At 35.6% G+C, this 23554-nt stretch overlaps 1 protein-coding gene across 6 annotated transcripts in view; it reads left to right on the forward strand.

The window, feature by feature from the left end:
- rad18 (RAD18 E3 ubiquitin protein ligase) overlaps positions 1-22065 on the forward strand; it is a 42010-nt gene extending 19945 nt beyond the window's left edge. The window contains exons 10-13 of one of the 6 annotated variants that reach the window (XM_084426380.1): positions 3257-3376; positions 7782-7923; positions 14935-14989; positions 21785-22065. In XM_084426380.1, the coding sequence (XP_084282506.1) occupies positions 3257-3376; positions 7782-7923; positions 14935-14959 (287 nt within the window). In that variant the 3' untranslated portion in view covers positions 14960-14989; positions 21785-22065. Of the gene's footprint in view, positions 1-3256; positions 3377-7781; positions 7924-14934; positions 14990-15379; positions 16984-21784 lie in introns of those variants that run through there. The other 5 variants (XM_084426379.1, XM_084426383.1, XM_084426382.1 and 2 more) reach the window with 5 other exon arrangements.
- The last annotated feature ends 1489 nt before the right edge of the window (positions 22066-23554 follow it).

Consider the following 23554-nt stretch of genomic DNA (forward strand, 5'->3'; position numbering starts at 1 on the left):
ATATTCAATCCAACCATCTCCAGCATGTCTTTCAGAAAGGATCTGTTTTCTTGTACATGTGTTTAGAATTTTGGCACACGTGTTTGCATGGAGGGGTTTATTTTGTTGAATGATTTTGATGCAGATTCTCAGTTTAGTCTGTACAGTATAATATTGTTTATAGATGTGAGTTCTGCTAGTCATTACATTTGTAATCCTTTTACTTTATCTTTATGTGTTCGTTATAATATAGATACACAAAGATACTAAACTCAAGAGCTTGTTGGGTGACTGGCCACTATCAGATTTGATCCTGCTTTTTTCCATAGTAAATAACTTAAGTCTTCCATGAAGAAGCCTCAGATTTCTTTTCTAAGTGTTCCGGGTATGGTGCAATGTGACTTGAGTATGAAAAGGAATATTTAGACATTGCATGTCTTTAAACACTGTAACACTAAACCCACTTCTTAGTAATGGTTTCAAGATGTTCACAACATGTTCATACTTTAATGTAGACTATGACCAAATAGGAAAACCTGTTGATTTTTTTTTATTCTAGAAGCTCCATAGCCTTTTCTGACTATAGCAAAAATGAATAAATTCAAGAACTGTCTGTTTGATATGACTGTTTTCACAGTGTAAAGTGGTGTTGACTCTGGAAGAAGGGTCTGATTTCCTTGTTTACTGAGTGTCTTCAGCGTAAGAAAGAATTGAGCAAGAAGAGACAGATCAGATACAGCTGGTTGGTGGCATGGCTTGGGTTAAAACTTTTTTTATTTTTTATTAAGGTCTGCATCCTGTGCAGCATGTTAGATACTTTTATTGATTCCGTGAAGGAAATTGCAGTGCAACAGCGAAATAGCAGTTAATCAACACAGCATGGTACAGCATTCTACAAAGTTGTGCGTGTGCACCTAATATATAAAAAATACAGGATGCACAAATGCTCAAAACAGTTTAAAACATGCAAGACAACTAAATTTGATTTGGGAATTGAGATTTTCTTGTTCCGTTTACCAATCTACTTAATGATTCCAGATCTGAAATTATTATTATTATTATTATTTTTAAACAAATTTTTGAAGAATTAAATGTAGCTGTTTAGGCATGATATCAGTTTGTTGTTCCTAAAGTGTATCACCATGGGTTCTCTGGGGATTTAAAAAAAAAAAAAATCTATAATGTTTTTCGGTTTGAAAAGTTAATTTTTCTTAATTTCCTCACTGTAGTGTTTTGTTACTGAAGCTTTGCCCACATAAAAAGGCAGTAATTGCTCCAACAGTTGACTACAGTCAACAAGTCATTCACGAGATAAAGTTCCCTATTTAGCAATTCTGTGATTACCCAGCAGTGGTTTGTGAAAAATTGCACTAAATAGGGTTTCTAATGGAACTGCCAAAATGGACTTTCAGCTTTTGCAGTAATTATTAGAGAACGGATGTCAGGCTACCTTGCCACAAAGCCCATGACTAATGCACACCATGTTCAATTGAGATTAGAGGCCATGCGTTCTAGTGTTTTCAGGGAGTAACATCAGTGTGATTGAGGTAAAATTACTCAGTAGTAGATATCACTAATTAATTTAGCAAATTTTTCAGTTTTAATGTCTAAAACTTGAGCCTCGAGTCTAACAGGCCCCTGCTGGTCAAATTTGTTGTATGTAAAAATACATCCTTTCACATGCATTTTTGCTTAAAGGCGAAGATCCAACTTTATGTATGTTTTTTGCAAGACCCCACTTTCCACTAAACATTTTATTGGACTGTCCCGCATTTTTATGAAGTAAACTCACTTAAGGACTTAGATTTTACCAGAAAAGATTTTAGAACTTTTATCATATGTTAATGATAAAAATCTTGTATAATATTAATTTCTGTATTTTTTCTGTTTGCTTGTTGTTGTTTTTTTTATTGTGTATATGTATATGTATCTCTTGTTTTTTTTTTGTAATTCAGTTTTTGCCAAGATAGCCACAGATGCTGACATGGCATTAAATAAAACTATACTGATACTTATCATTTGCATGTGTTTTTAAGCTTTGGCAGTTTAAATATTCATAAATATTACGCGTGCCCAGCAAGTCGCATCTCAGACAGCCCCATGAATACTGAACGGAGTTCTCTTTTGCGTGTTGCATTTTGAATGGACAAATTCACACAGAATTGTAAAAATGCCCATTTTGGCGAGTATCCTCGTAAACACAGTTGGTTATGTCTAAAGTTATCATAAACAGTCAAGAAATAACACGCATTTGTAACACTATATTCGATCCGTGCATTCGCTCTTAAAGTGACAGCAGCCTAATATTCCTGCTGCTGTCTGTTTTTAATGTTAATCAAACAAAGGACAAATAAAAAAATCACTAATTTATACAGTAAAGACTATGCAGTGTTATTTTACATTTAATTACATGCTGATTATTGATCATTTAATTTTTGTTGCCTACCTGAAACCTACTATTAGACCTACCAGAAAATCCTGAAAAGCTCTGTTCATTTAAAAGAGAGTTGAAAAAGAGGGGAAAACTCCCAACGTCCAACTGTAGAAAAAAATCCTTAGCGTTGAGCCGTGCAAATGGTAACCTTACACGTGTGTGTGTGCGCTGAGGATAGAATGCAAATATGATCAATTTAACCCTTAGACCTATTCAGTTATATCAAAAATACCAGGAATAGAAACAGGATTTATATGCTGTATTAAAATCAGACACAGATGCATGTCAGGGTCTGCTGTTGTTTGAAAGCAATTTGCTTCTGTGATAGTGAGCTGTGCTGGATATCTCTGGATCTTTTATCTTGCAGGTGTTCAGTCGTCATTATTTCAGCCGATCTCCTCTTGGGCCTTTTGGCCTGTGTGATTTTAAAACCAGGCCACATGACATTTCATCTGCTAATGTTGTTTTTCGCCACTACATTCATCATGGTCTGCCTTGTTATGCCAGCGCTTTCAAAGTTACTGTGTTTTTTTTCCATGGCAACATTATGTAATAATTTATTATTATTTAAAGGAATATTCCAGGTTAAATAAACAAGTCAGCATAAAATATTCACATTTACTTTAATACATGTTCCTGATCTTCCTGATCTTATTCACCAGTGCACATTGCAAAAAATAAAATAAACAAATCTATTATGCTTTGCCTCCTGAAGTATTCATTAGGATATAGAATGCTTCTTTTTCAAGATTCAGAATTTGATTAAAAATGTACTTATTCCTTCATTTCTAGTTGAAATTAGTACTTAACACTGTACTTCTGCCTTTTAATTCTTTTTCTTAGGGAAGCAGCACAATAGCGATTTTTCCCGTTTGATTGCCCAGGTCAGAGGTCGTCTGGAGTCCAAGAGAACACAGATCAAACAAGAAGAGGGGAAGTCAAAAGAAGAGACAGACTCCAAAGGTCCCATCTCCGTTTCTTTTCAGATTGTGTTTAAAGATGTTACTTAAAGGGATAGTTCACTTTGAAATTAATTTTTGATATGTTTTAGCTTACCTCAAGGGCATCCAAGATGTAGGTGTCTTTGTTTCCGCAGTAGTTTCAATTTTGATATTTTTAGGTCAAACCGTTCTTGTCTGTCAGTCATATAATGCAGGTCTATGGTCACTATCTCAAAACACAAGCACAGAGTCCAAATTAAAACAATTCCCCATCGTCCAAATGAAACAATTCCCCATCATAAGTACACATTGAAGCGGTTTGTGTGAGAAAACGAACAGTATTTATATCGTTGTTATCTCTTGAAAACAGCACACGTCCAAATGATCTGACGGCGCGGGCGGGTATAGATATATACATAGATGTCGCCTTGGCTACGGTTTCGTTCCAATGAACTGCAGTAGCGAAGGCGACAACTAGTGTATACATCTATACCCGCCAGCGGGCGGGTATAGATATATACACTAGATGTCGCTTGGCTACGGTTTCGTTCCAATGAACTGCAGTAGCCAAGGCGACATCTATGTATATATCTATACCCGCCCGCGCCGTCAGATCATTTGGACGTGTGCTGTTTTCAAGAGATAACAACGATATAAATACTGTTCGTTTTCTCACACAAACCGCTCGTTTCGTGTCTTAGGCCATCAATGTGTACTTATGATGGGGAATTGTTTCATTTGGACGTGGGGAATTGTTTTAATTTGGACTCTGTGCTTGTGTTTTGAGCCAGTGACCATATACCTGCATTATATGACTGACAGACAAGAACGGTTTGACCTAAAAATATCAAAATTGAAACTACTGCGGAAACAAAGACACCTACATCTTGGATGCCCTTGAGGTAAGCTAAAACATATCAAAAATTAATTTCAAAGTGAACTATCTCTTTAAGCCTCTTTTTTTTTTTTTTTTTTTTTGAGAATATGCTTATTTGAACATTTTCATCTTGAATGATTGATTTAATGATCAGCAAATTAATTAGAAAACATGACATTTGGCTACTTAAAAACCGGCTAAGGATATTGCATATAATCGCAATTTGAATACTCGATTGATATTTAATTGGTATTTAATTTATAATTAAATTAATGTTGACACTGTGTTGGAAATGGTTGCTGCTACTATAGTGACCCAGGGAAATTTAACCTACTTTCAGAATCCAACTAAACAAAGAATACACTGATCTTTGTATTTATTTATTGACCAAAATTATTCAGATGTCAATATCTTTGTTAGAGAAAGTGTGTGAACCTCTAGTATTATCAGGTAACTTAAATAAGTAATTGGAGTAGGCTGTTTAAAGGACACAAATATCCAACGCATTCTCATCCTAGGGCATCATATACTGACGCTTTTGACATTTCGTCTACATCGAACGCACATGGCACCCTTTAGCGTCAATATGACACGCACAGAGCTTTGTTCGGTTATGGGTAGGTTTAGGTCTGGGGTAGGGTTAGGGTTAGACCGCTAGGAGGCGCCTTCTGGCCCATTTCTATCTGCGTCTCATATTGACGCTAAAGGGTGCCATGTGCGTTCGATGTAGACGAAATGTCAAAAGCGTCAGTATATGACGCCTTGGGATGAGAACGGGCTGAAATATCAGATGTATTTATGAAGCTGTGAGTACACCATCAAGGAAGAATAGTATACATGGCAGGATAAAGAGGAGGAAGACAATATTGACCATCTAAAAGGCTTCCAAAGACTACAAGGAGGCAGCAGATAACTGTTGGATAAATGTTTTGTGGACTGTAAATGGGTATTTTTGGTTTAAATGAGAAGTGTTACATTTGGCAAAACTTGCATTCAGTAAGGAGTTTTATCTCAGATGTGAAAGGTGGTGACAGTGTAATTAGTGGCTGCTTTGCCGTTTCTGGATCACAATGGCTTGCCATCATTGCTGGAACTATAAATTCCGCATTGTACCAAAAAGTTTTACAGGGACATGTTAAGGCATCAGTCTGTGAACTGACACAGGAATCCCAACATCACTGAGAAGAAGCAGTGTTGTATTGAGGAATGGACCAAAATTATTCCAATCTGATGTGCAGGACCTATCCAAAGTTTATGGAAGCATTTGCTTGCTTTATTGCTGCTCCCAAGGCGAAGGTTCACATACTTTTTCCAGCAAAGACATTGAATCTTGGACCATTTTACTTTATTAACAAGTGAAAATATGCTAATTTTTGTGTTATTTGTTTGATTAAACTATCTTTATCTAGTTTTAGGGCCTGAATTATGATTAAATGTATGCATTTAAAATGCATAAACATCTCGAATCTACAACCACTGTACTGACAGTGTTACTATGTACAGACCATTTCATTCTCACACACACACCCACACACACACACACACACACACAAACACTGTTTGAAACTTAAGTACTTTTGTGAGGCACCTTGACAATTGCAGTAAACAAGAGCCTGTAGACCCCATCACCTACTCTGATGATAAGGTGCCAGCCTCATGCTGTTATCACCAAAGCATTGATGGCTCTATAGATGGACTTCAGAGTCAATAAGCAGTTAGCAGTGTAGAAATATATGACTTGGCAGTCTGCAATGGTTATCTCTTGTCTTTATCAGTCAGTTTCAGCACAATCGGATTAGTTTCAATGGATTTTGGAATTGTCAGTTCTCTAGTAAAGACTAGGGCTGGGCAAAAAAAATCGATTTTTCGATTAATCGATTTTTAAAATGTGGTCGATTCAAAATCGATTCTCAAACGCCAAGAATCGATTTTTTTCCATCTTTATTTAATATATTACCCAAGTAGGTTTCCTCCACTGTTCATAGGCTTGCAAACTCCATTTTATAGCTAATGCTGTGAGATTTTATGTTAGTTTTATCTAAATCATAAAATAACCTCAACTAGTGCTGAACGTTTAATCATATCGCAATCGCGACGTCAAGCCTATAAGCAATTAGGCTATATGACGCAAAATGCTGCGATTTTATATGAAATAAACAAATTTGGGCTTTTAACACAATTAATGCAGCATCTGTTCATTTTTGGTCATCCTTTGGCTAGTGTTACATGTATTCATGTAACACTAGATCTTATTCATGCAAACGCTTTTAAACCATTCATGCGCGACAAGACAAAAAAGAGCTCGCTGCCTGTGAATGTCCTGACTGCGACACAGAACAACTTGCGATGATATCGTGCGTGCGCACAAGACAGCCCAGAATAGAGTTATCTTTCGCTCTTAAACGAACAATAACACACACAATTATGCCAAAATGTCTTTTTGTTGAGTATTTTCATAACATAAGAGCAGTCTTATGATGAACGTGAAGAGTTATGACTCTTGAGAGAACGAGGCGTGTGTGAGAGCCGCGTCTCTGAGAACAGCGGCTGGTCTTAAAGGGACAGTACACAGTAGCCACTAATTATCTCTGCCGTTAAAGTTAATCAAAGAACAAAGGGAACAGACAAAAACACTCACTGCTCTTGACTAAAGAACTTTTGTAACTTTGATTAGTCTATATATAATTTATAATTAATGCACCGCAGACTGTTATATAACTTTATTCAATTTCTGTATATGGCCTAGCTGTTAGACAGAAAGGGCACAGATAAAAATTATATGCAATGTTTTTATATGGGTTTATATGAGGATTGTTAACCTGTTTGATAAAGACATGTGACTGTTCTGACTTGTCCAATTTTCAGCATCAATTTTTCAAATCCTGTCTATTCATTGTATGCATTTGAAATGAGTTGGGTTCTGTTTTAACTGTACCCAATTGTACCTAAAATAAAAAGAGTTTAATATACAGGTTTGTAGATCTTAATTTATTTTTATTAATTAAACACTTGAAAACTTATGTTCACTTTTCTTTTCTTTTTCTTTTTTTTATAAATATAGGATTTGTATTAAATATTCATTGAGTCGAATCGAAATCTAATTTACAATCGAAATCGAAAAATCGAATCGAGAATCGAAATCGAATCGAATTGAGAGCTTGTGAATCGAAATCGAATCGAATTGTAACATCTGAATCGATACCCAGCCCTAGTAAAGACTGTGTAAAAATTTATTTCTGAGGTGTGTTTATTACAAAAACAATAACTTTTTCATAATTTTCCAAAAAGATCAAACTTTTTTATTTGTGGAAACAAACACGGACCTTTTGTTAGTGTGACTTTTGATGTGACTCAAATGACGAGTAACCAAGACCAATTTTTTATCACAACTTGACAAATATTGATTAATAAAAGTTAGCAACAAACAAGCTTATGGTTGTCCCAATAAATTACATCAAAGGGTTTCACAGAGTTTTTACACATTATTTTTTTCTAGTGGTGTGTACATAACTGATATGTATTTATATGTATTTCTTCCATGTCTTTGCAGCAGGTGCACACAACAGCATTCAGAACACCCCCCAGCCTCTGGTTTCTGCACTGCTGAAGGTAAAGAGTGAAGAGATGGAGGGGGTAATTGAGCTTCCATCAAGATCATCAAGCCCTACAATCAGCGACGTGTCAATCAGCAGGTACTTCTGTTCGAAAGCGAACCATCTCGTTGCCATCACCATGCTTGCCATCGTTGCCAAGAAAAAAAGAACCTTGGGGTAAGAAAAAAAATCTTAATTCGAAAGGAAAACAAGATTATTTTTCTTACCCCATTGGCAGATAATTTAGCTTGTTTTAAGCAAAAATTACTTAAATTACTTTCTTTTTATCTTAAAACAAAATAGAATTTCTTATGCCATTTTACTTCTCTAGTAAACGCTTCTTGATTTAAGAATTTTTAGATATTTGGACTGGAAACAAAACAAAAATACTAAGTAAGAAAAGCATTTTTTGCAGTGCCCTCATGTCGTTTCAACCCTATGTGACTTACTTTCTCCTGTGGAACACAAAATAAGATATTTTGTAGAATGTTAGTTACTAAAACATTTTGATCACCAATGCCTTCAATTGTATGAGCAAAAAATAACTGAGAAATTTCACAAAATATTTCTGTTTGTGTTTTTAAAAGACATTTTTTTTTTATGTTTTGAATGACATGAGGGTTAGTAAATTATGATGAGAATTTTAATTTTGGGTGACCTATCCCTTTAAGCACAAGGTATGTGAGGCCATGCTAAATTGCTGAGCTTTTTTTCTACCAATGTATTTGAGCAATATTTTCAGAATGCTGATCTCTAAATGACATCTAAATCAGCATCCAGAACCAGCTGTTTTGTAAAAAAAATTGTGTGTGTGTGTGTGTGTGTGTGTAATATTTCAAGCGAATTAATTACATGATGCTCTGCTTAATTAATCTAATTAGTCACAATTTAATCAAAACTGACTGAGAAATTACCCCCAAAACATCAAAGTCACTATTGTGTTAAATGAGAAAAGCATCAAATAGACATTACAAAAACTAGCTTTTGAAAGAAATATTTTATTTGATTCAACACATTTTTTACACAAACTTTTAAGCTACAATGGCCATGAATTATTATTATTTATTTTTTTTATTTTTTTTGCAGAACCAACAGTTCTGCTCTCGCTTTATAGGTCATATTTACAATTGCAACTATTGTGTAAATGAATGCACTTTGAAATCATGCATTTTCTAATTAGTTTTCATGTGGAGAGATTTTGTGGGGAAGATCTGTCAGAATAGACAGTCATTCATCATAGCTTAATATTTATTCAGTTCAAGTTCAGTCAGAGAAGCTTATTTTTTCGTTTTTTATTTTTTGCCTTTGTTTTTTAGTCAAGGTGCCGTCTTTTAAATTTTCCTTTTTGTTATATTTAGAATCAGTTAGGTATACACCTAAATGTGGTCTTAATAACAAGTATGCTTTTCATTTAGCCACAAAAATTGAATAGATCCTTGGACTTGCTTTGATTTGTCTTGGATTATGTGATGAAATTAATACCATTCGACCACAACCTGAGGGCCGTTCCTCCCTGCCTTTCTTAATCTAGTCCACTTCAAATACGACATACGTCAACATCTCTAGTATTAAATATCACTGTTTTTGGAATCCTGAGATTGAGAACACTTTCAGTTGTGAAAACATTCTAAATAATTTCCAGTGCCCTCTCTGTGCTCTGTTCCTGACTGTTTTTAAAGCAATATTGACAGGTCTTTTGCTCTGTAGTCATCATGTGAGCTGTTTAGGTCAAGGTGGGATGTTAACTTTGGCAGAAAAGAACCTGTCAGTCACTAAGGAAATGGATTCAGAGAATTATTATTTTATTTTATCTCACAAGCTTTCACATACTTTGATATTTTTTGTATTAGCTTTGCTTTTTTGAAAATAAACAGTGGCAACTCTGTTAGACTTAAGTTACATTAGGCTACAGATGTAACTAATGTAATTTATGTGTCCCACTTTTTGCATTTTGTAAGACTGAAAATACTGGTTGAGGCCTGGTCTATGGGACAAAAGGCTGGCTAATTAACATTCGACCTCCCCCATACAACCTCACTTCCTCTCAGAAACAACTAAGAACTCACACAAGAACATGGTTTAATGTGAATGTTTATCATTGACTGTTATGTTTTTGGTGTCATTTGAAATGTCTCAAAGTGAGTGGTACAGATATCTCATATCCAGATAGATAAAATAAAAGGAAATAAGGTTTATAGAGAAAACTGGTTCAGAGATAAGGTCACCCCCCTTTTTGTCGGATAGAAGCCATTTGAGGGTGGTCTCCCCCATCCACCATGTCACCTGGTCAAAGAGGATAAAGGAAGGTGTTCTCGCTCTCTCTGGTTCTCTTCTTTGCTGGACATGAATTGAATAGGCTCTCCCTCTCCCTCTCCCTCTCCCTCTCCCTCTCCCTCTCCCTCTCCCTCTCCCTCTCCCTCTCCCTCTCCCTCTCCCTCCTAACTGATTTTGACATTGTTCATTTAATGGTTAAAAGGAATAGTCAAACATTCGCTCACTTTTAGTGAGGCACAGATATTATTAAAACCTTTCATTTATGGAGTCAGATGAAATAACGAGTACATACATATGATTCATGTATTGCAAATTTAACCAACCAATACTTTGCATGAATGAGGACAGAACACGTGATAACCTTCCCCGTGTATTGGCGAACCGGCATTGGACCAATATATCGGGCCTTACAATTTACTTACAAAACTGACTGTTTACTTGAATAACTCACCTAGTTCCTTCAGTGTTAGTGCATTAAAGATGCATTTTGGACTGCATTGTCCTTTGTGGCATTCAAAATGCTCTTTATACTTATGAATGTGAGCAGCTGCTGCACGTTGCAAAACAATGCCCTGGCCGTAATAGTCGTTTTTGTATTTGGTGCACCATTATATTTTGGTGCAGTGCTGTAATTTTTTTTGCGGTGCCAATGTTAAAGTCTCCTGAGAAACTTTAGACTGGAATTTAGTTTTGTGGAAGATGTAAAATGTGTGATGAAGTTCAATCAGATGGGGTTGTTTCATTATCTGTGTGGTTTTGTTGACTGAAATGTAGTCGATGTGCTAATCACTTTTAACCAGATTTCATAAGAATATTCATGCCAGGTCATGCTAATCTTAAGAATGTAACCTTTGTATAGAGTTTACGACTGAGCTTGAATAATCTTTGCCATTTTAAACTGAAAAATGAATACTCGTGTGTTTACTCTAAAGTGTCTCTCGTTGTTTGACTGTGCATGTCGCTTTTTGTAGGACACACAGCATTTATTAAACTCATACATGGAGATTAATGTAATAAGGTGTTCTGAGTGTGTCTGTGTTTGTATATGTGTGTGTGTTGTGCATAAGGGCACTATAATTTGATTTATTTGTTTTATTAATTTGTAAAAGGCCTTTAGTAACAGATGTTCATCATTGTGTTGTTAGGAAGTGGGTTGATTGTTTTACCAAGGTGATCGTGAATGATAATGAGGAAAGCATTTTCATTTTCCTGTTTTTAGTTGGCTTGCCGGACAAATCAACACATTATGGATATTTAATGTAATGTATGATCTTTCACATCTTGCTGTTTTTCACATCAGCCAGTGCCTGATTTAGTTGATTTTTAGAATATGTAGCTTTGGCACATTCTTACATCTGAATGTTTGATTTGCTGTCAAAAGAGTCAAAGGTTAAGGTACATTTTTAGAGCTGCATCAATTCACCAACGTTGGCAGCTCCACTTGTCACAAATTCTATCTATTAGAGGCTCAGAACTGCAGCTCCTACTGGAGTCATGGGATTGATGGTGTTCTGCTTATGCACTCTGGGTAATTAACTGATACTAGGATCCTATTCGCATGGATGGTTCCTGTATTCTAGGGATTAGTTTGTATATGCTTATTAAAAATATTGTAGACCATGAACTGCATATTTTTTTGGAATACACTGTCCTTTTCGTTAGCATCCTGACATTTTGAGCTCATGCTGTAAAAATGCTTAAAGCTGTATTCTGGGGCAAGTCCTCTGTCTCAACTTGTCTCAGTTTGTAAAAGCACATAGTTCTTACAATTGAAGTCTTTGTCAGCCTTTAATTTTTTTTATTGTTTTGTTTCTGATTGTTGTTAAAGAAAAGCCCTATTCGCACGGGATAAGTATTACCTGGTGACCTCTAGTGATTTGTAATAATTGCGGAGGTTGTCTGTGATGTTAATCCTGTGCGAATTGGCCATGTCTGTAATTTGTATAGTAAAAATTCCCCCGCAAATAACCTACCATATTTCGCCGAACACCGATCCTGTGATAATACTAATCCAGTGCGAATAGGGCTAAAGTCTGAAATTCCAGCTTGAGTTGGATGAGTTGATCTGCTTTGTGGCGTTTATTCACCCTGAAGTTATGTATTTGAGTGCTTTTGTTGAACTGTGACATCGAGGTGATTGAACCAATCAAAATGCTGCAGGTAGAAATAGGTTTTGAAGTTTTTCTCCTTTGAAGTTTCAGTGGTACCATGACCTCTGAATGTGATTCAGCAGGAAAATGCCATTTTACCGTTTTTGTGGTCTTTAGGTAATATGAAGTATGTGGCTGCATTTGTGTAAAATTAACAACAACAAAAACCTTTTTTTTCTATTATTAGCATACATTTAAAAAAAAAAAAAAAATCAGAGTTTGTTAATTTGATCTGGCTCCTTTTTTGCTTTAAATAACGGCAATATTTCTATGGAAGCAAGGAAATCTGACTTTTTGTATTAAGGGGTTTGTATTTGATCAGTAGAAATATAGAAATTATTTGTCCTGTATTGAAAGTGTTTGTCCTGTAGATGTTTATTAAATTGTACATTTGGTGAACATCAATCTTAGCTCTTCTGGGTCTACTTGATCCCTGAATCTAAAACAAACTTTGGTTTAAACTATGACAGAATGTATTACATCCCATCCTTATTCAGGGCAGAAACAGATGTGTGTGTTTGCCTTGTTGTGGTTTTGTAAATGCCTTTGATAAATGTGGCTCCCTCTCTTTTTCTTGGTTCTCTCTTCCACTAAATCATCTTGGTCCTTCTGTTTGACTAAATTCAACTAATTTCAGACCTTGAATGTTTACAGCTTAAAGCTGCATTAGGCTGCACTTAAACCATCATATACACTACCAATTAAAAGTTTAAATTAAAACACACCTACTCGTTTTTAAGTATTATTATTTATTTATTTTAAAAAGATGTTCATATGTAGGCACAAATTGTCTACAACTGATTTTAAGCATTTAAGAATACACCTTTTAAAAATTATAAAGTCAAATATGTCCAAACTTTGAGGTTAAAGGGATATTCCACTTTTTTTGGAAATAGGCTCATTTTACAACTCCCCCAGAGTAAAACAGTTTTGAATCCATTCAGCTGATCTCCGGGTCTGGCGGTAACACTTTTAGCATAGCTTAGCATAGATCATTGAATTGGACAGGACCATTAGCATCTCTCTAAAAAAAAATGACCAAAGAGTTTTGATATTTTTCCTATTTAAAACTTGACTCTTCTGTAGTTACATCGTGTACTAAGACCGACGGAAAATGTAAAGTTGCGATTTTCTAGGCTGATATGGCTAGGAACTATACTCTCATTCCTGCGTAATAATCAAGAAACTTGGCAGCAAAGTTTCTTGATTATTACGCAGGAATGAGAGTATAGTTCCTAGCCATATCAGCCTAGAAAATCGCAACTTTACATTTTCCGTCGGTCTTAGTACGCGATGTAACTACAAGTTTTAAATAGGAAAAATATCTAAACTCTTTGGTCATTTTTTTGAGAGAGATGCTAATGGTCCTGTCCGATTCAATGATCTATGCTAAGCTATGCTAAAAGTGGTACCGCCAGACCCGGAGATCGGCTGAACGGATTCGAAAACGGTAAAACTGTTTAACTCTGGGGGAGTTGTAAAATGAGCCTATTTCCAAAAAAAGTGGAGTATCCCTTTAAAGTTCACCAAAGTTCAATCTTAAAATGCTTGCCTACATCCTCTACCTACTTGTATAAGAATAAAAGTAAATGGAGCACTACATTTAGGTTAGCCACAGGTTAGCTTATTCAGCATATGCCACATTAGCTTTGGATTACTAATACTTTCAGTTCCTGGTATGTTTTTATATATTTTTTTATATCATCAAAATTAAAGTCAGGGATGACTGTGGTCTTTTTATAATAATGCTTTTTTTCTTTCTCTCATTTCCCACTTCCTCCTTTGCAACCAATTCCCCCCATGTCACCGCTCTCCTCTTTCCATCACTGCCTCCAGCTTCACAATTTCCGCTCTTTCTACATAACAGATTACTGGTTTGATGTGTCCCCCATGCTTTTCATCAATAGAGACCACCTCTGTAATCATTTCTCAAGCAGAGTTGGACCAAAGCACCTATGTGGCAGAGACAGGGCCTTGTGTCTTGACTTAAGTTATCATCACTACTAGGGTCTCACAATTATGCCCATGCCTGCAGAATCACAATATTTTTTGAGTGAGAAGCATGTGCCTTCAGAAGACACCTCATTGTCAACTGTCTATACCTTGTCAAGACGTTGATTTTGACAGCATCCTCAATCGCTGTGCAGATATCATGTAACATCATGCTTGTGTCTAAGAGCTGTTTTTGGCCCGTTTCTCCAGATAACTTTTGTATGCAAGTGGGGCTATGTAGAATATTAAAATATGGCCATTTTCCAGTCTGAGTCAAAATGCTAAAAAATCTGCCATGTTATGAATGAATATGAATGTAGATCTCTCCCAGTTGAGGGGAACCAGATATTGTATTGATTTATTCCTAATTGGTTTCTCCGATTTCCTACAACATCTACAATACAATAAAACCTCTGAGGTTTTAGAGTAGAATACCATTAAAACAAACATATTATAAACGCATTATGCCTTGGAAAGCTTTTTAACATAAACTCAAAAATGTTTCACACCAAGCAGGCGAGTTTATAATGTATTTGACAGTGCAGATCATTCATTATATAGTTTGTAATGGAATTCCTCCAACCCACAATGTTTTGTAATAGACCTGGTTAGACACTCGTACTGATAAACAGGCCCATGCTGATGATATATTAACAGTTTTTTTTTTTTTTTTTTTTTTTGTCTTTTATTCCAGCTCCATCTCAGATATTTTCTGCTGAAGACATGCGAGCTAGTACTACATTACTCTAGTAAGTAGCTCTTAACATACAACAAAATGACATGTGAAAATGACATTTTACACTTCACATACACAAATACAAATAGTTAAATGAAAATGTGTGCACATCATAAACAATTATTTTGCTTTGTTTCTTATTGTGCATGATTCATTATAACATGCTATCTCCAAATATTTCCATGAATTATTCTTCATGATATAAGTTGTAATGTAAAATATCCCCCCTTGTATATTTTTGGACATATGCCACCATTCAAAAGTTTGCGAAGTTTGCGATTATTTTGTTTTAGAGTTATCAAAAGTTACAGTGAAAACATTTATAATGTTACAAAATATTTTTATTTTTATTTTTATTAAATGCTGTTTGTTTTTTTCTTTCTATTGTTTTTCTTCATTAAAGAATCCTGGGAAAGAATTAAGGAGCACAACTATTTTCAACATTGATAAGTTTCTTGAGCAGCAAATCAGCATATTATCATGTGACACTGAAGACTGGAGTAATGGCTGTTGAAAGTTCAGCCTTGCCATCACATGAACAAGTTACATTTAAAAAAATGATTGTAATATTTCACAATACAACTGTTTATACTGTAATTTTAGTCAAATAAATGCAGCGTTTGATGAACATAAGAGAAATCATACCAACCCCGAACTTTTGTTAATGATGGAGAATTTCATGTTTCATTTTCTTGTTGAATGTTCTGCAGCACTGACTGTAGTCTCAGACACTTCATTTCAGTAATGCACTGCTGATTTTCCCATGTTCATTTTTTGCTACTTTCTGCAATAAACATGCAGTCTATTCTTTGAAAAGATGTTGTCCCGCAAAAATCCCTGAGTCTAACGAAGACCTAGATTCTAGCTAGATTTTGTTGGCTTGGGTTGTATCTCTCTAGTTCCAGCACATCTGGAGTGTGTTTTTTCTTTCAACGAGGGATTGCTCTTCTTTGATTGAGTAGTGCCCCCCACTATGAGCCACTCACTGGGGGATAAGAGTTCCAAGCAGTAGCTGCTCAGTTCTGTCTAGAGACAACACACACCCACCCATTACCCATAAGCCTGCCTTGAGGATCCACCTCAAGACTTTTTATAAATGTGCTATGGAAAATTGTATTTGTGGGGTAGTGTTATGTCAGACATGATATTAAGGCTAGCTGGTGTGCCAGGGCGTCTGTTGTCTTGACGAGATTTAAAAAAAAGTATCTGTTGCGTTCCACTGTTTACAGAAATTCTTCAGGCTCTAAATATTGAAGCCAGTGCCCTTGGATTTAAAGAATCTCTATCAGCATTAATCCATGAAGATGTCATCTGATGGAATATCGATAAATCATAGTTTGTTCTTAAATACAGTTTTCTTATGACTATCATTTACAAAGGCTTAGCAGACTTTTGTGCCGCCACTTAAACACCACCTGACTACATTTAATTGGTTATGACGAGAGATGCTATCAGAACTTAATGTGACTAAAATGGAATATATTTAGCAGGCAAACTTTCTCTTTAGAATCCATGTATACATACTTTTTCTTTTTCTTTTTTTTTTCTTTCTTTTGCACATAACAGAAGTTTTGACCAGATGGTGATATTGCACTTTTTACAGCTTTTGTATGTTCTTGGATAGTGGAGATCACTGATACTGGTAGTGCAGCTCATCAACATGCATGTCCGACCCGCTTGCTTACAATAACCCAACCACATTTAGCCACGTAAAATGCTTGACATAAGCAATATCAGAAATGGTGCATGATTAATGTTCCAGAATTTTTTCAGAAACTTTTCTGTCTTAGCCAGAACAGAACTGTCATCTTACTAATAAAGTGAATTCTCACCACTCTGTCATCTAAGGTAGGCCAGGGCTGAATCCCAATACTTTCAAGTACTGAGATTTGGGACATTGTAATCCTAATTAGTAGTTGACCTAAATAGATCTGTTCTGTAAATATTGAAGGCAGTTATCCAGACAGTATGGTTTATTTTACATGCTATTCACCAAACAATTTGACAACAGAAAAAAAAAAAAAAAATTAAGGTAGATTTTGAAACTGATACAAGAGGGAATGTCAGAATGGCTGATTTATTGGCTATTATATCAATATGTAACTCGATGATCCTTAGCCATAATTTATAAATTATAACTTGTAGCATATTGTCGTTACAAGGGCCTAATTTTCTTCAGTCAGAATTAATCTAGCTTGAACTTTGAAGCTAAGATGAAAGATTTGTGCATTAAATTCTCAGCTGTTTCAATTTTCTCTCAGAAGTGAAATGTTATCTCATAGCTGTTTCTTTCAGCCCGTTCCCAAACACATGAATGGTGAAAGATGTAATGTGTTTCCAGAATAGATCGTCCTTTTAACGCCCTCGTCATTGTTTATGAAACGCAAAAAAAAAAAATCCCTTTACTCAAACTGTTTGGTTAAACCTTCATCAAGATGTACGGCTGCCTTTGTGTCCCAGGCGATGTCATTCGCTCTCCTTTTGAACTGGCTGTTTTGGGAGCCGTAAGCAAGCGCTCAGTGTCACTCACTGTTTCTCGAGCGCTTTGTGTGATTCATGAACCAAGAGACTGAAAGGACCTGATTTGTTTGTGTTTTCTCATTAAGCATATGGATCAAATATTTCTTATGAATAATTTTTTTTGTCTATGGCTCTCAGAAGGCTTATCTGCAGACCCAGCTCCTGCTTAATTGATATACAATAAATCTCTGTGCAAAGGCATAAAGAAGGGAGGAAGCTGGTTTATTTGTGTAGCATCAAATCCCACACTCTGCTCCCAGCATACAACTGAGAGTTTGAAGCAGAAACCTGTTACATATTGTATAAAATTATACAATAAATGTTGCATTTTTCAGCCTGACCTTTAAAGTATGCAGTTGTACCATATTACTGTATAAACATACACTACCATTCAAAGGATTCAATTTTTTTAAGATTTTTTTTTTCTTCTCTTACTTAACAGGGATGCATTAAATTGATCAAAAGTTACAGTAAAGGCTTTTACATTGTTACGTTTACATTGTTACAACAACCGTTTCAACTGTGACGATAAAAAAAAATTCTTTCACCAAATCATCATATTAGAATGATTTCTGAAAGATCATGTGAGGATGAAGGCTGGAGTGATGGCTGCTGGAAATTCAGCTTTGCCATCACAGGAATAAATTACAATTTAAAATGTGTTAAAATAGAAAACAGTTATTTTAAATATAAATAATATTTCTAAATATTACAGTTTTACTGTAAAAATCTTACTGACCCCAATAACTTTATTATAACTTTGGCTTCTTAACCTAAAGCCGGTTACACACTTAACAACTGTAAGGCCGATTATGAATGTAATTTGATACTTAAGACTGATCATGCCCAAACGCAGTGAGTCCGACACGGTTGTGTTCAGTCAGTCTTTAAGTGTGTTCAGTTCAGTCTTGAAATGTTTCAGCTAGTTGTCAAGTGTGTCCCCGGCTAAAGCTTTAGTTGAAATGAACCTAATATTATGTTTTTGTTTAAAAACATTTCCACGTAATTTAGCTCTCCTGGAGTACTTGCATGGACTGTTGGAGACCCCTGTCATAACTAGAATTAAATTTTCTTTAAAGTTTGTTTAATCTAAGACAAGTGCCACAGTTTTTTCATTTGACTTCTGAGTGAAAACATTCATAGCAGCCTCTTCATGTGAAAGTGTCTCCATATGGACAGCTGTGGGATGTTTAAAGGGCTGTCTCTTTCGCAATCACACACTATTTCTTAGAAACTTGTCTGCATCTCAGGATATAACAAGCTTGTTCGACATGCAACCTTGGCTTGTACCATCACTTTTCGCCATCATTCACTTAATAAAAAACAATGTTTAACTTTGTGGACACATGCAACATTCACCCTCATATATTTTATTTGCGTCATATGGACTGTTTCTGTCCCTTACTGAATAACACTTCCCAGAAAAGCAACGGCTGAGATGTTTACGTATGCACATCGTCTAAACTTTGCAGTACCCTTTTGACAGTGAAGGTCCTTGACACGCATTGGCTTGTTCAAGCTATGAAGCCATCTTAAAGCTCCTCCATTTCAGATGAGGCGAATCAATTAGTTCCGTTTGCTGATCTGGAAGATATTAGGATCATTGGATGTTTGGATAAGTCGTTGCAAATGTCATGCTAGTAATCCAGAATCATAAACCAGAACCTACGAAGAAATCATTGCATTTTTCTCATTCTTTGCTGGTTTGTTAAGCTTATCCTGAGGGTTGCCTTTTGGCATCTATAGCTTGAGTATATTAAAAACATCTGCTTTAATCCTCTCAACCCTTTACAAAATCCCTTGGTTGTGACATGTTTGATGCATCTGTCAGAAAGCACTGTATCTTTTTACCAGTTTGAATTCAGTCTGTAGTCATCATCTCTGGATGATTGCTTCACCTTTGGACCTATTCATATTTATCATTCAGATTTTGTATTCGAGTACATTGAGTAGTAAGGGAGCTGGATCGGAAAGGGCCGCAAGCCGAAATTTGGGTTCAAATTCAGGGCGCTTTTTTTAATGTTAAAATGCATGATGCATTTGTTATTGTCTAAGGCAGGTCTTTCATCATCTTTAGGCCAATGACACCTTGATGTCATAATTAATTTGTATGTTATTTTCATACTTTGGTTACATGAAACTAATTGCCATTAAAATAAATGATATATTAATAAATTGCCATATAAATATATTTATAACAACCATTAAAATAATAAATTATATACAGAAAGAATTATATACTTGTACAGTTTAATTTTATGTAATATTTTTGTGATTTTAATGTGGGAGCTCACATTTAGCTGAACTTCGCTTTTGGTTAAATTTAACATTTTTAGTTAGTTCAAATGAACAAATGGATGGCCCTCTGCAGTATCGCTGCAGACCCACTTTTGGATTTCACTTTTTAATAAGTGCCCCTTGACGGGCTAAGTTTAAATTTTGTTCTTGCTTGTTTTTTTTCTGTCAAAATGTCAAAGCATTTTGTATTATCCATCCGTGTTTTTAAAATTCGTTAAATGAAGGACGTTTTACTGTTAACACAGCCCTCATTATATGTCGGATTCGTCTAACTTATACTTGATATTATTTTTAGAATAAGTGATTCGTTATGCTATTATTGGACTCCTGTCTATTCATTGTCAACTGTTTTAAATATGTTTATATTGGCTAACATTTATTCAGCTAATGCGTGTCCTGTTTAAAATGTGCTATGTTCAAACGCAAAGACAGCACGTCACAAAGCGAAGCCCTTTTCCCTGAGGTATGTAGTATCATATTTGGATATTGAAATAATAAATTCTTAATTGTACACAATGTTCCTATGTTTTTTTTTTTTTTTTTAACTGTTTTCTAGGGGTTTCTTAACTTTAGACAAGTTGACCAGCACACATTATATGCAATGCAATATGATGCATGTGTGTCGTCGTTGTCTGAGAACATATTTTGCACACAGGTAAAGGTGCCCAATATCAGTCATTTCTAAAGTGAAAAAAAAAAAAATCGATATAATATCTATACAGAGATATCGACATCGGTAAATATCGGTATCGGCCATAACAGCAATATTAATATCGGCCACAATTTTCACATCGGTGCATCACTATCTAAGAAGATCTGGTTTTGTGGAAAAGAATAGGATATTGTACAAGACATGCTCTTAACCAGAATGGACAAAGAGAAATTGGCATAGAAACTTGATTTTCAATAACTGAGACACTGTACATACTGACTTGAAAGCGAACCCAGACCAGTCCTTCTAAATGATAAAAGCATGTCCTTGAGAAGCCGTGGCATTACCCGTCCTTACAAATAGTGGTCACACTGTGAAATTGGACTTCATCCATGATTTTGCTTGTGAAAAGGCATTTGTCTGCAGACTCAGAAGGAGCTTTCTGACTATTAGCCCTTACAGCAACTGCAGTCAGTGATGTACAGGATCCAAAACACTTGCCCAGCCAATCAATGCATGTGAACTAGAACATTCTTGGAGTTGTTTTTTCCTCTTTGGTAACAGGCATGAGCTTTAATGAATGCAGTCATCACCACGGTTTGTGCAAAAATGGAAAATTGAATGATATTAACTTGTCTTCCAAACAATGCTGTAGATCTAAAATGATGTTACTTCATGAGTGTCACAATTTTAGGGAATGATATGCTTTTTTCATTGTTAACTGGATTGCGTGCAAAATGGATTATAATGCTAATTTATTTAGACATCTTATTGAACTGCAAACGGCTTACTCGGAGTTCATTTTCTTAGCAGAATCATGATTTTTAGCACCCTATGCAAAACTGAACACAAATTGAAGATAAACTGTCTAAATGAACAAGGGGCTTAGTGAATGATTGTCTTAGTGTGAGCTCTAGAGAGGAAATAGCTTCAGTTGCAGGTTTCTATTGCAGTTTTTTTTCTCCTCTCTTTCTCTCTAGGCTCTGCCATCTCTGTGGACACCATGCTGCTGCTCTAATGCCTTTAGTTATTTAATCATCATTAGTCTTTGAACTGTATTTTCGCCCCAAGTGTATATTTAAAAAATGGAATTAAAAACACTACTATGGAGATAAATTGGATGCAATTTGATTAATGACGTGGCATGCAACTGAACGCGTACAGGAGAATTTTTACAGTCTGCAATAATGATTATGCAATAAACGTCTTTTCAGTAGGGAGATCTGTACCTCAGCCGTTTTGTAACACTAGTTTTTGTTCGGTTATCTCTTTCTGCTCAGTTTAACCTGTGCTAGTGCCAAATGAGCCCATTTCAACCATGTGAATTTCTCTCTCTAGACACGGTGAGCAAATTCTCCTCTTCTGAATTCCAGAGCAGTGGGTTACAATGTGAGTTCTCCATTCCCATAGGGAACAAGCTTGAAGACCCAGTGAAGAAACATCCCAAGCTCATTATGTAACAGAGTATCAGTTGCGAATTTGAATTTTTTTTTTTTTTTTTGGACTCAATGTGTGGTCTAAATATCTGAACTGAATGAATTCCATTGCCAACATGTTATGTACAATAGCTTAGCATTTCTTCATATTCCAATAAAACAAACCACAAAAAATGAGTTATGAAATGTATGTAATTCATTCATCATTCATATGAAACTCATTATATAATGAACATCAAGGATATCTGTCTGTCTGGAGAAATACCTGAAGAAATCGATCTGTTAGAATTCTCATTCATCTCAATTGCAGTTGCTCAGCTGATGCAGGACTCCCCAGAAGCATGCGGTTTGAAATTGACATCTTTTCTTCTGAGTGGATAATTACTTTTGAGCTGGAGGAAAGGGACGTCAGGAGCAACAGATCTGTGGCGCAGATAGGTCTAATTTCTCTTTTTTTAAAGAAAACAACTGTAAAAAATAACTATATAAAAATAACACTATTAAATATTTGCTTTTTTTTTTTCTAGAATACCCAGAACTTTTAACCTGCAGGGGCTAAGAGGGCCATGCTAATCTGTAAAACCTTGACCCTTTAGTTCTATGTGACCAGATATTTAAAGGTACACTCTGTAGCTTTTGCTCCTCTAGAGGTTAAAAAAACAAAACCGAATGCATTTTGCAAAATAACTTTGTTTTGGTTGTGCTTTGGCTCTGCGTGACTGCGGATGAATATGATTTTTTTTCTCATAACTAAAAAAACTAGAGAAATTATCCTGCTGCTCATAAAACATTCACTACTAGACTTAAGAGAAGAGAGCCAGTTTAGATGGAAAAGATCTCAATCTTACTAGCTGAAGACGTTACTGTGGCTATACCCTTTAATATACTTCCTTAAAATTCCAGCTATACCCTTTAATATAAGGCTACAACCACCAAAATGAAATGATCCTTCACAATAGATAGATAATGCTCTCTTACAATGAACTCTGTTAGAGAGCTACATATGGCCATTTTTACAATACAAGTCCCTCAGTTCTTTTCACCATCTCTGAAAGCTAAGCCAATGTTGATTCTTGTTTATTACGAGCTCTGTCTTGTTCTCTTTTTGCCAGCAGACTGTTCTGTGTTTTCCTATGGGTGATTCCCCGTATGCGTGCTCCATGCAAACCTTTCTCACTCGTTGTGACACCTAACCACTGCTACTCCCACACCATACACCTGAGCAACTTTTCTCTTTTCCACTTTTCTGTATGACGAGACACGCACGGGCGAGTGACATGTACGCAATTTCAAGCGAAAAAAATCCCGACAGGTCTAAAATATAAACCCTTATAATAGGCTTACCAGAGTGAATCATGATAAGACAAAAATGTGTTTTGGAAAAAGGATTGATGTGTCGATTCAATCGTTTTTTAAATGTTGTTAATTTTGAACTGAAAAAATTACATAGTGTCCCTTTAAGAGATTATTTTACCACTCGCTTTTGAACTGTTCCCAATTGTGCTGTCAAGTGTAATCAATAGTGAAGGCTTCCTGAGCTCAAGGTTTTTGATGCTCATCCAGGCAGATAAACAAACTCATAAGCATGCACAAGCACTGTAAACTATCTTTGCATGCAAGTCGTATCGCTTCTTTCTTGTATCAGAGCTCCACTCTACACAATTCTCTTAAT

This window comes from Rutilus rutilus, assembly GCF_951802725.1.
Source record: "Rutilus rutilus genome assembly, chromosome: 12".
In the NCBI taxonomy this organism is placed as follows: domain Eukaryota; kingdom Metazoa; phylum Chordata; class Actinopteri; order Cypriniformes; family Leuciscidae; genus Rutilus; species Rutilus rutilus.